The sequence below is a fragment of the Melozone crissalis genome, unplaced genomic scaffold (genome assembly GCF_028551555.1).
Source record: "Melozone crissalis strain CALT ecotype California unplaced genomic scaffold, PUWL_Pcris_2 ptg000008l_1, whole genome shotgun sequence".
NCBI classification, from domain to species: Eukaryota; Metazoa; Chordata; class Aves; order Passeriformes; family Passerellidae; genus Melozone; species Melozone crissalis.
The window spans coordinates 10,317-22,730 of NW_026535786.1; the positions used below are offsets into that span (position 1 = coordinate 10,317).

The 12,414-nt window shown below is 40.8% G+C and overlaps 1 protein-coding gene across 1 annotated transcript; it reads left to right on the plus strand.

The window, feature by feature from the left end:
* On the plus strand, window positions 1–6,768 carry LOC128933008 (stromelysin-1-like). Its single transcript, XM_054269865.1, has 10 exons — window positions 1–108; window positions 857–1,098; window positions 1,188–1,336; window positions 1,657–1,782; window positions 2,289–2,450; window positions 2,584–2,740; window positions 3,530–3,663; window positions 4,154–4,313; window positions 5,516–5,616; window positions 6,668–6,768. The coding sequence occupies exons 1-10, from the start codon at window positions 1–3 to the stop codon at window positions 6,766–6,768; spliced, it is 1,440 nt and encodes a 479-aa protein (XP_054125840.1).
* Window positions 6,769–12,414: the final 5,646 nt, after the last annotated feature.

Below are 12,414 nucleotides of genomic sequence, written 5' to 3' on the forward strand. Positions count from 1 at the left end.
ATGAGAGTGAGAAATCTCCCATTTCTCCTGTTGTTATGTGCAGCACTTTCTTGTGCTTTTCCTGCAAGTACAAGGCAGACAAAGGAAGAAGGCATGCAGCTCATCCAGGTGAGGAATGTAGAGCTCTGGGGAGATGTTTAGCTACTGTTGAGCATCCACAGCAGTCTGTGCAACTAGTATGGTGCAGCCAAACAGCAAGTAGAATAAACAACTGATTGAATATTTATAAGAATAGGCATGTGATGAGAAAGGCTACTTTAGCACCATCTTATTTTACTTTTCTTTAGAGACTGATTAAATTTGATGATGCATTCACTCTGTGTTAATTTTACAAATAATTAAACTTCTGCATCAGTCTAGGGTTGCTTTGTAGCTTGGGTAGAAATGTGGTTATTTGTTTGACTTGTGATATTATGAAACATAGCTCCTCATGAAGTAAATATAGTATATTTTTCTGAACTATTACTGTCTAAAATGTGGGGAAAGAGGATGCAACCACAGAAATTTTATGTTCAGTAATATATTTCAAATTACTTCTTCTAAAGGACTCTAGGTAATCTTGGGGGGCAGGGTAAGTGGAGGGCACATTATCAGAAAATAGTCTATTAAATAAATGCTAATTTTAAATGCATTTTAATAACTGCAAAATATTTATAGTGATAATACAATGGAAAAAGACAGCACTAAAACAAAAACATTCATGCAGGCTTTAACAAACTATTACCCATGCTGCCACAGAACAGAAAGAAAAGTAGCAAAGGCTACTGACTGGTGTTAGTTTTATCTCTTATAAGCTTCAAAGCAAACATCGTTGATTGTTCTAAGCTTTGGGTTTGGTTTGGTTTTTTTTCATTAGAACTACCTGGAAAACTACTATGGCTTTAAGAAAGATGGAGAACCTTTTGTTTGGAAAAGCAATAATGCAATGACCCAAAAACTAAAAGAAATGCAGGAATTCTTTGGGCTGGAGGTGACAGGGAAACTGGATTCTGGCACTATGGACTTGATACAGAAACGCCGCTGTGGAGTCCCTGATGTAGCTGGGTTCTCCACCTTTGCAGGAGAGCCAAAATGGACAAAACATGTCCTGACATACAGGTAATCACAATGGAATTCTTCATGTCTCGGCAGTGTGAAGTACAGGGTGAGTGGCAGCAGCACAACTTGTTCTCTCCTGTGTTTTAAAGGATAGTAAACTACACACCGGACCTGCGTCCAGCAGATGTCAATGCAGCCATCAGGAAAGCGTTTCGTGTCTGGAGCAGTGTGACCCCGCTGAGATTCATCCAGAAGGACAGTGGTGATGCAGACATAATGGTCTCCTTTGCAGCCAGAGGTAAACCTCTATGTAACCATTATGAGTTACTGCCAAGTCACTGCCTATGTGGAGCAGTTGACTTGGAATGATTTCTCCCGTACACAGCACGTGAGGAGATCAATGTCCAGTTGAACAAGCAGACAGGAAAATACAGTTCTTGCTCAAGGTGCTATGGTTACAGGTCTTGACAGACTTTGGGGGAGGGCATAGAGTCAGATGAAGAGAAAGGGGAAGAAAATGTAGGGACCTGCCAGTAGTTCAGTGGATCTATACCTGCTGTGTGCTGCTCAGTGTGTGCATGAATCCCCAGTCAGCTGTGTTTGGGATTTGCTCCTCAGATCACAATGATTTCATCCCCTTTGATGGCCCAGGAGGCTCCCTAGCCCATGCCTATGCACCTGGCAAGGACTTTGGTGGAGATGCTCACTTCGATGAGGATGAAACATGGACCAAAAGCACACAGGGTAGGTAATTAAGTTCTCCAAGACCTTCCTGAAGCAAGTTGCACATGGAATCAAGGCTGCAGTGTCTGTCTCCTCTCTTCCTTGAGTGTTTAAATTGCCACTGATTTGAAGGAGCATATGGTTTGCATAATTATAAAAAGCCTCTGAGTCTCTGCTTTAAGTTAAGGCCCCAGTTCAGCTTCTGCCATGCACAGGGGGAGCTTTATTTGTAAGGTGGTCCCACTTCTTCCCATTCCTCAAACCTCTTCCTGCAGTTACCTCCCTTGCACTGGCCCAGGGTCCTTCTTCTACACTGAATTCTGCAGGATCTACAGGCTATTTCCTTGTACTCACCTATAATGATTCCATTATTTTTACCTCTGACCATAATTTCATCTCCAACCAAATTTCCCACAAGAATTTCAATTGATTGGACAAGCAGTTCTGAAAGCTTCTGACCTACTTTATGCCCTTCATGTTATTCAGGACAGTTCTCCTCTCATGTGTTTTTTTTTTGATGTTTTCAGGCACAAACCTGTTTTATGTTGCTGCCCATGAGTTTGGCCATTCACTGGGACTTTCCCATTCCAAAGACCCCAATGCTCTGATGTATCCAGTTTACAGGAAATTTGACCCTTCAGTACTCCTTCTTCATCAGGATGATATTACTGGCATACAGTATCTCTATGGTAATTCAGAATTTTTCATCAACTACTGCTTGTAATTTCAAAGACTTCAGATACTTTTCAGTGACAGTTTTGTGTAGTGGATATACCTGAATGAGTTCACACTATAATTTCTTCCATAAACTGCTTCTTTTAGGATCATCTCCCAATACAAACAATGATCAAACAGAATCTACTGAGATAAAAGACCCAACTGAGTCAAAAGATCCTGCACTACCAAACAGCTGCAGCTCCAATTTGACATTTGATGCTGTCACCACTTTCCGGGGAGAAATAATGTTCTTTAAAGACAAGTAAGTCAGCTTCTGAAAGTAAAATACCTGAGTGTCACTTTTTAAATTATGCCCCACAGCACAGAAAAGTAACTTTAATTAGCATATCAACCATTTTAGACAGGAAGACAAGACAAGGAATCAGGAAAAGAGATGGAAAACAAAAACAAAGAGGGAGGCAGAGAAATGAAGAGAGATAAGTATAAGGAGGAGGATGACCTTTGGAACAGGGAGTGCTTTGAATAAGGTGGGGGAAAACCTCCTCTGCAAACATGTGCTGTTTTCACTTCAGGCTGTAAGCAAGCCCCAAGTGTTCAGCATCTGGAGAGTTCAGCTTTGGAAAAACACATCACCAGCTCTGAGACACCTCACAGCCTCTTTGCTCTCCTTGCTTTGAGGGAGCTGAGGGCTCACTAGCCCTGACAAAATATCTGCTTGAAGAGCCGCTGTAGTGAGGATTTAGTATACTAATAAAAGGAAAGGAAAATTGGGCTTTTGTTACCAAAGTCTTACTGGGCATCAGCCTTGTTAAACAGGTCTCTCTAAGCTCCACTTCTGCATAAGGGGAAATAATTTTTTTGACAAAACAGTTCATCTGACCTATTTTAGATGTCTGCATCAAGAAGAGAGCGATACTACTATGGAGATAACTGTCTTTACATTAAGTTACAGGGACTGTAGTGTGACTAACTCGGATACACAGCTGGGTTTAATCAGATAAATACTGCCCTGGTTGCCATGATGTGGTTTCATGCATTAGTGAGTGTGAACATCCAATTTTATTTAAAACCTGCTCTATACTTACACAAGGCATATTTGGCGCAAACATCCAGCAGTCAGAACAGCTGATTTTGAGTTGATATCTTCATTCTGGCCACGGCTGCCACCTGGCGTTGATGCTGCATATGAAATTCCTGAAAAAGATGAAATGGTCATTTTTAAAGGTAAAACGTTGTCTTTTTATTTTCCCATGTTGTCTTCCCAAGTAGCCTAGAGAGTTTGCATTTGGCTTCAAAACCGCTTAAATTCTTTCCGCAGGATTTTCCAATCTTGAATTTAGTCCAATAAATTGGTGTGTTTCAATCACAGAAATAAGAAAATTTTTGCCCAAGTTAATGAACATCTGTCTTATTTTTTATTATCCACATTGAAAATTTCCCCTGCCAAAATAATTTTCATTACTTTTCTTCTGGGAAATTTTCTATTGAATTTAAGAATGATACTAGTATTAGTATGAAGAAAGAAACTGAAATTTCTTTCAGTTTTCAAAAAAAGTAATGTGGAGAACCATTGCTTTTTTTTTTTACTCTATAACCATTTTCAGTTGTTTTCAAGTTCAACAATGATTTTCAAGTAACCATCAGCTTTCATTAAAAAGATTGTGTCATTCTCAGAAGATTCTCACAACATGTTGTTATCAACTTTTGTTAATAGGGAAAGAATTCTGGGTTGTGAGAGGAGATACCATACTTCCTGGATACCCTCAAAAACTCTACACTCTGGGCTTTTCAAAGGATGTTTCCAAAATTGATGCTGCTTTTCATAATGGAATTGAGGGGAAAACATATTACTTCATAGCAGACAAATATTGGAGGTAATATTTCCTGTGGTATTTTTCTAAATAGGAGCAAACATAACCACATGATCAATATCCTGTCATGATTTAGGATGCATTAGTCAGACACTTTTGGTGATCTCTTTCAGCGTCGCAATTTGTTGTGGAAAAATATTTGAAAGGAGGTGGAACAGTGTGTTTAGTTTTCCTTTTAGTTCGTTTAGCAGTTTATTTGTTTGTTTGTTTGTTTTCATTTAGCTCTCTTGGTCATTGTACAGCTCCACAAGTCATCTCAGGAAATCAGGCAGAAGTTCACTATTCACATATCAAATATGTTTCTGTGGATTAAGAGGAAGAATGCCACCCACTTTCCAGTTACTAACAGATAGATTCATAGAGTTGCTGATGAATGCCATGTACTGCAAAGAGTTATGTGCTGTGCATGGTTATTATTTTTTTCTTTTTAATCCCATCCCTGCTGCTCAAGTTTGTCTTACAGGACATAGATTTCTAACAGCCAAAGGAGGTGCTCCTGTAATGGAAGCAGTAAATAACTCAAATTATTTTAGATGAACAACAAAGCTTCTCTTACCTTCCACCACAATGTCAAAACAATTGTATATACAAAGATCACTCTAGAGAATTATTCAGCCACATGTCAGTACTTTAAGCAGAAGATCAGATGTCCACATTTTAGGTCAAACTCTCATAACTTTAAGAGTTTCATCGTTAAATCTCCTGTTAAGGAAATTACAGAAGGGAAAAGCTTTCACAAGCCTTCTTTCCAGCACTGATAGATAAACTTCACCAAAAATGTAATAGCTTGCTGTAAGTAACTTAAGTAAATTGACTTAAAATACCTTATAATTTCAGAAAAAGCCCAGATTTTTCCTGGTAAACCTTTCTTACAGAAATATAATGTGAAAAAACCCTTTTTGTAAGCTATTATCTATTGCTCCTTTAGGCATGGGCTCTTAGAAAAATAAAAAACACATTCATGGTGATGGTTCCAATATTAAGTATTCTTAGGTGGAGTAAAGAGAACCAAAACATCCATTGCAAATAATAAAGTAATAATTAATTTATGGCAATTGTGTCTCTTTCTACACTACCAAATGACACTGAAAATCTTCAATGAACTTGGTTATCTGTTGATACATAGAAGATAATGAGTGGAGAGGAATTAATCATGAGTTTTTTGCAGATTTTGCTAACTCCTGTTTGTTTATCATTTTTTTCAGTTATGATGAAAGAAGTCAGTCTATGGATAGGAAACCATTACTGATAAGAGATGCCTTTCCAGGAATTAATGGGAAGATTGATGCTGTTTTTCAACATGAAAGTGAGTAACTATTCTTGCTAAAATCTATAAGAAATGCTCAGTGTGATAGGGCTGAGAGTGCCTGGGCAGAAATAGGTACATCTACGTGATGTTCAGAACCCACAGGATGACCAACAAGACCCTGAAGCAGTCACAAAACACTCCCATGCTTCATTTTACCCCCTTGAAAAATAGGGATGGTACACCTTTGGTGGCAGCTGCACATCTGGAAAGGCCAGCTCCAAGGGAGAGACATATCTGTATTCATGCTGATGTGCACATCACACCATGAGATCAACACTCCACACAGTGACATCCCAACAACCTAAGGTGTGCCTCTCACAGCCTGTCCCTCTGACATAAAACAGTCAGAGCCAGCTTCTCCTGCAGGAGGGTGAGCACTGCTTAGACATGGAAATGCTGGACTAGACTTGAGGATATATTCACACTGCCACATGTCACAGCTTCCCAGTTGCCTCCTTGCTCCTCATCTGCTGCTCATCCAAACCATGCAAGTTAATTGTTTCATAGCAAATCTTACTTGCTCACCCTCAATGAGTCTCACACGTGGTGCTGAGACACCCAAGAGGGCAGTGTGGATGTGACTAGCCCAGGCTGGACCTCTCTTTGCCTGCATGGCATCTGGCAGTACCCATCACCAAGTACCTGTTCACACCTTGCTGTGCTCTGGGCCACACTCTGGTCTGTGCACTGCCTACTCACAGGTGGCTAGAAATGCACCCTGCTGAGGGGCTCAGCACAGCTGGAGTGTAAGAGCAGATATTTCAAACTAAAGAAAGGCACAGGATGCATCCTTTGCAGAGTGACCTTGTGGGGTTCATCAAGTACACAATGCAGCACATGCATGGCTGGTTTGCTGTGGAGTGTGTCCCCATGCTGCTGGGTCATGTGTTGCAGAGGTTACACCTGGGAGTAGATGCTGTTGGCAGCATAATTGTATCCAAAGGTTGTTTTGAGCTCTTTGAGGATGTTGTTAAAGTGCACTTATCTTTATATCTGCAATATCATAATTCATCTGGGTTTGGGTTTTTATTGTTTCTTTTTTTTCTAGACTCCCTTTATTTCTTCAGTGGAAGAAAGCAATTTGAGTTTGACCTTAATAAGAAGAGAGTTACACGCCTCCTAAAGACAAACTTTTGGTTTCCATGCTAATAAAATGAAATATGTAATGGTGTTGGAAAGAATGTACCGTTCTTGTGCTAGAAAAGCTTTTTCTTTTATAAACATGTAGAATGTAAAAGTACTTCAGCACCAGTCAGCAGATGTCAGTTCCCGCATAACCTGTGTTTCTTTAAATAACAGAACAATATTTAACATATTGATGTGTACACATGTATGTAGTTAACATCAGGCTGGCTAGCTTATCAAACAACAATGCAGTTTCTACTTTTGATACAAAATTGTGATTGATTTTATTGTTTCTGCCATCTTCTTTTCACTCTTCTTGCCATACATCACCCTACACAGAGCCCTCCCATGAAGCCAGGAGTCCATGAGGAAGAGCATCTCTCTTCCTAAAGCTAGGATTGCTTTCAACCTGTTTTAGATATTTCAGAGCTAAGCAAGAAGACTTGGCCAATGCTGGTAGTTACAGTGAGACATACAGGGATTCCCGAGGGCAATCCCTCCCAGCCAGAGGGGTGTTGAGAGGTGGAAGTTCTTTTTTACAGTGACTGGAGAGGCAGTTTATGTTGGACACCTGATTACAAAAGGCTTAATTAAAGTGTGACGAATTCTACCGTAAACTATTTATTGATACTTGTCATTTCCTGTGCAGTGAGCTCTCAGGGAGGATGGAGCAGACGACCCTACTGCTGTCCCTCCCAACCTTATCCATTCTGTCAGCAAAGGCTCATTTCCACAGACACAGGAGCAGAGGGGCACACTGGCATGTCGGGAAAACCCAGACACCACTGCCCCTTCCTCTGCTCCTCTCCAGTTTTCCCTGGGGAGTCCCCATTGGCTGGGGGACATCCATCATGTGTCAGTGAGAAAGTTCCCATCACCTCATCTTAGGGGTTGGGGGGATAGGGATCAATATCTCGGGTAAGAATATTTGCACATTTCATATAATTTATTTTTTTCATGTTAAAGGGGACTATGGGAATGCTCAAAATTTATTGTGAGTTGATTACCGGAAAGAACAAAGGCAAGGAAATGACAGGATGAAGATAGACTGGGGAGGAAAGGGAAAATGGGGGGATAAGTGCATAAGAGGGATTGGTTGTGTGCAAACAGACTGCAGTCAGCTGCTTCTTTGGTCATGCCTTGCACATTTGGTCCTGTCTTCTCATTAAATCACACCTTATGTGTGGATGAGCTCTTCCTGTCTGAGTTTGGATGAGCCTCAAGCTGGACTGGCTGCTGAGGAGCTTAAGAGAGCTGAACGCCAGCAGCTGGAGCATGGCTGCAATCCACAGGGACATGAAGGCTCCTGGGGATACAGGAGGTGCCAGGCCAGCTGCTCTCCTGGGAGGGCTGTGTGCCTAAGGGCACTCCTGGGGGCTCCACACTCTGTTGGTATTTTCACGTTGGTGCTTCACCGTGGAACAGAAGTTCTCATCAGGGGAGGTGAGCAATGGAGTGGGGCCACAACTCCTGTTTATGTTTGTCCAAGTGCTCCATGGTTTCTGTCTGGCATGGTCTCTGTGGCCACTCTCACGACTCTCTGGGCCCAGGGGCAGACATGAACCAGCTGCCATACTGCAGACATCATCTACCTGATCCTGAAGCCAGACATCGCTTGGGGGCCACAATTATTCACATGGACAGCCAGCAAGATCCAAGGTGTTAGAGAAGGTATCCTCTCTTTCAGGCATGTAAAAAAATCTCTCCCAGCACCCATTTTCTCCTCCTCATTAAACAACATCCCTCCAAAAACATGAAAACTGAGAAAAAATAGTTGTTCTATTTGATTCTTCTTCTCCATGAATCAGAGAATCACTGAATGACTGAGCTTTGTTGGGCCTCTGGAGTTTATCATGTTCAACCCCCTCTGCTCAAACCCACCTAGAGTGGGCTACTGAGTCTCTAAGTGGCTTTTGGGGACACTGCTTCTGCACAAGGAGAGACTCCACCACCTCCTAGGCAAACTGTGACAACATTCTCTCACTCTCACAGTAAAATAAGTGTTTCCTGAAGTTGAGAGAGAACCTCCCGTGTTTCAGTCCTGTTGGGATAAGGTGATTGTATTCTATTTATGCATAAAATTGTACTGCAAGATTGCAAGGAGATATTTCAACACACTTTATGTAACCTTTTTTCTGATGCATTTTTAAAACTCCTCGTAGCAGGGCTACTCAAATGGGGCACTCCAGTGACTGAGGAATCTTTATCTGAATTTTATCAGGGTCAAAAACGTATAATGGCACTGTCAGACTTGCAAGACAAACACTGCTGCCACACCTGCTATAGAGGTGACAAACAAGGCTTTGCTATCAAAGCAGAGCTAAAGGTAAAATGATTAATTTTAATCACAAGACCTTGAAAAAAGGAAATTAGTAGCTCTGGTCAGTGTCTGACATTGCTGAGGTCAGAGAAGTAGGTTCAAGTCTTGTAACTTGAAAATTTCTATTGAATTTATTAAGAAATATTTCTGTGCTGTTTGTTTTTTTTTCTTAATAGTCTCCTTGTAATGTCCCTAATTCAGTATTTCCTTCATGTTTCTGGTATGGCTTTTTGATTGATCTTGCAGCTACAAGTCTTAATCAGTCCATGGTCTCGGCTAAAACAATGAAAATTAAAAAAATGCATGAACAGCTTGGCTCACACTTTATAGTGTCAGTTTGTTTGGAGTTTTTTGAGGGGGGGGGGGGGTTTGTTTTGGTTTTTGGGTTTTGTTTGTTTGTTTGTTTTGGTTCCTTCAGGAAGTTTCCAGCTGTTCTGGCTTGAATAGTTTTATTCTGTTGTTCCTACTGTTAATGTTCTTCTATGGTGTCTGTGCCTTGCACATCACTTCCATTGTGGATAACTGCATGAGACCATGTTCTTTTAAATGGGATAATCTCTTCCAGCGCTGGTGTATCCAACTTTCTTTAGGAAATATTGTCTTTCAGATGAGATTATAGCTCTCAGAACAGAGCTGACTGGTCCTAGAACTAAGGGGAACTGGGAACCCCAAAGGGTATGGGGGAGCAGCTTCATGACCTTTCATGATTGCTTTGTAGTTTTCTGGCTGTCACATATTTATGCAACTAGTTCTTCTTGGGGGGGGGGGGGGGGTTGATGATTTTTCATTAGTTGAAGCTCTTTCTTTACCTATTTCTGTGCACACAGATAGTCCTACCAATCGTGAATATGAAGTCTTAGATCTGTGGCAGAAGTAGAGCTTAGCTGACTCCAGTACTGTCTATCTTAATATAGTTTAGCCGGTTTAGTATCAGATGTTGATACCATTTTTTCTTCACAATTCTTACTTTAAAAATCTCTGGTATCACCAACAAGACAGCCTGACTATTTGAGTGAAAACAGACTTTTGAACTAAAGGTGATTGATCTGTATTCAATATCCTGCGCTCTTCTAAAATACATTTTGAGACCTAGGCTCAGAGCTAAATACATTCTTTGTCTGTGGTACATTTAGTTCAAGCATTCCAGTTATAGTTTTCTCATCTTCTAAGCACATCAGATTTTCTATGTTCTAGCCAATTTCTACTCTGTTTGTATAGAAACTTGGGTGAAGACAAAAGTATCTCTCACAAGGAACATGCGACTCTAGAATTCAGATCACAAGAATTTCTCTGTTTTCTTCTGTGTTTTATATATACTGGTCACATTTGTTGTAGTTTTCACCATCTTGTCTTGGAGGACATTTTGCCTACACATGAAGGTATATATTTACCTTTTGCTTTTCAAGGACTCCATAGCACGACCATCAGACACAATCCAGAAGGTCCAACGTGGAAGTCCCAACACTATCTAACCAAGGGAAAAAGCTGTTTGGCTCACAAGTTCTTTTTCTTGCTATTTATTGGTTTTCTCCAGTTTCACACACTCATCCTGCCTAAAAGGGATGAATGACCTTTGATGTTGTTCTTGGCAGGATTACAAATACATGATCAAACAAGGTAGGTCTGCGGTGCTGACCTGAACTGAAAGGCATTGTGTAGTGATTTAAACAAGAGCAGAGAGTTTACACCTCAGTAAACCAGACAAAAGTAACTGATAAGTGCTGGCAGAGCAGAGTAAGATTGAAACAAGTCCATTTAAATATTGTCTGCAGGAACTTGTTCCTAGTGATATGTTTGGTTTGGTTAATGGAAATGCTGTGGGGGGGAAAAAGCCTTTCTCAGTAACAAAAACTGCAGATCTGTAGGTTCAGAAGTGTTTAAGACAACCCAGAGCTGCAATGATGCATGTCTTAGGTGTACATTGGTATTACAGAGACAATACTTTAAAACTGACAAGGAGCAGACTTTGTTTCCAGATTATTCTCTGGCAGCCTCTGAACTTCCATCCGGCTGCCAGGAAGAAAAGAAAACTGCCTTTGCAGGTTCACAAGAAGTAGCTGCCTCATGAAGTGTTTTGGCATTTGTGCCATGTATCCAACTGGGGGACTGTGAACCTGTAGGAGATCCAGTATGTCCCAAATGCTGCAGATCTCCAGAAAATACGCAGATTTAGTTTGTAGATCAGCGTGGACATATTGATTTTTTCCTGCTGCCTCTTTCAGAACAAGGTTTACATCTGCACAACTTGTGTGAAAACCACTAAGTTTAGAGGCAAAGGGCTTCAAGCTGGCAATGCTGGTTCTGCAGGGCATCCCAAGGCCTATCTGCCATCAAGGAAATCAAGACTTGAACACAATAGACCAGATTCCCACCCCAGTTATCAGCTCAATTGCAAAGATGAAGAATGTAATTTGAGTTTCCTGTGTTCAGGAAACAGGTGCTTGGCATGGAAAGTGGCACTCCCTCCCTTCTCCTTTTACTGAAGTCATTGATGATGCCCTGTCTGAGACTGTGCCAGTCACTGAGGTATAACAAGTGCTGCCCCACTGTGGGACTGGTCACACTGAATTGCTTTTCTACAATAGGATAATTAGAACTGATTCAGCACCTGTCATCCTGAGCCATATCACAGTGGCCTTTGGACTTCTGAGTGTTTTGAACCATAGAATTGTGCTCCTAACACTGCCCAGCACTGCACCCTGGTTTGTAAACCGAGTGACTGATCATTCCCTTGGAGCAGTGCCAACAGCAGTTCTATAAAGGAAAGGTTTAACACTGGGTGATGTGAAGCCATGAGCTTGTGCAAACCTCAAGACAGCTGATTTGGAGGCTTACGTTTGGCTGTTTCATCTCACTATTAAAATGTACTTGGTTTATTCAGGGAAAACTCCTCATGAACTCTCTAACTTCAAGCAAATATCGGGCAATCAGTAGAATATTGCTGCACAGTGACATGACTTATATTTTGACACATTAGACTTCGCATGAAAAGTGACAACCTCCAAGGAAAGCAGCTTGTTTCAGGATAATAATTCTAGGTTTTCAGAAAGATTTTTCTTGTTTCAAAATAGATTGGAAAGACGTTAGAAGATTAGGATATACGTAAGAGCACAGAATGGAAAGAAAATACTTCCTGTGGAAATGATGATTATTTTGTAGTACCACCTGCTATTGAGAAAGCAGTTGCTAACATCATTGTGACAAATTGTAAACAATTCTTTGAATTATGGGGTACCTATTTTCATTTTTGGAACATTAAAATTACATAACTACCAAACAATGTTCCCTTTTCTACAGTAATTTTGTAGTGAGAGATGATTTAGGGAAACCCCACAATGATTCACGCTGTG

Bases quoted from the DNA above. Each gene is read 5' to 3' on its own strand.
- LOC128933008 (XM_054269865.1), top strand. From the start codon at position 1: ATGAGAGTGAGAAATCTCCCATTTCTCCTGTTGTTATGTGCAGCACTT. The intron at 1,783-2,288 runs GTAGGTAATTAA...TGATGTTTTCAG, and splicing joins ATGGACCAAAAGCACACAGG to GCACAAACCTGTTTTATGTT. The intron at 5,617-6,667 runs GTGAGTAACTAT...TTTTTTTTCTAG, and splicing joins TGCTGTTTTTCAACATGAAA to ACTCCCTTTATTTCTTCAGT.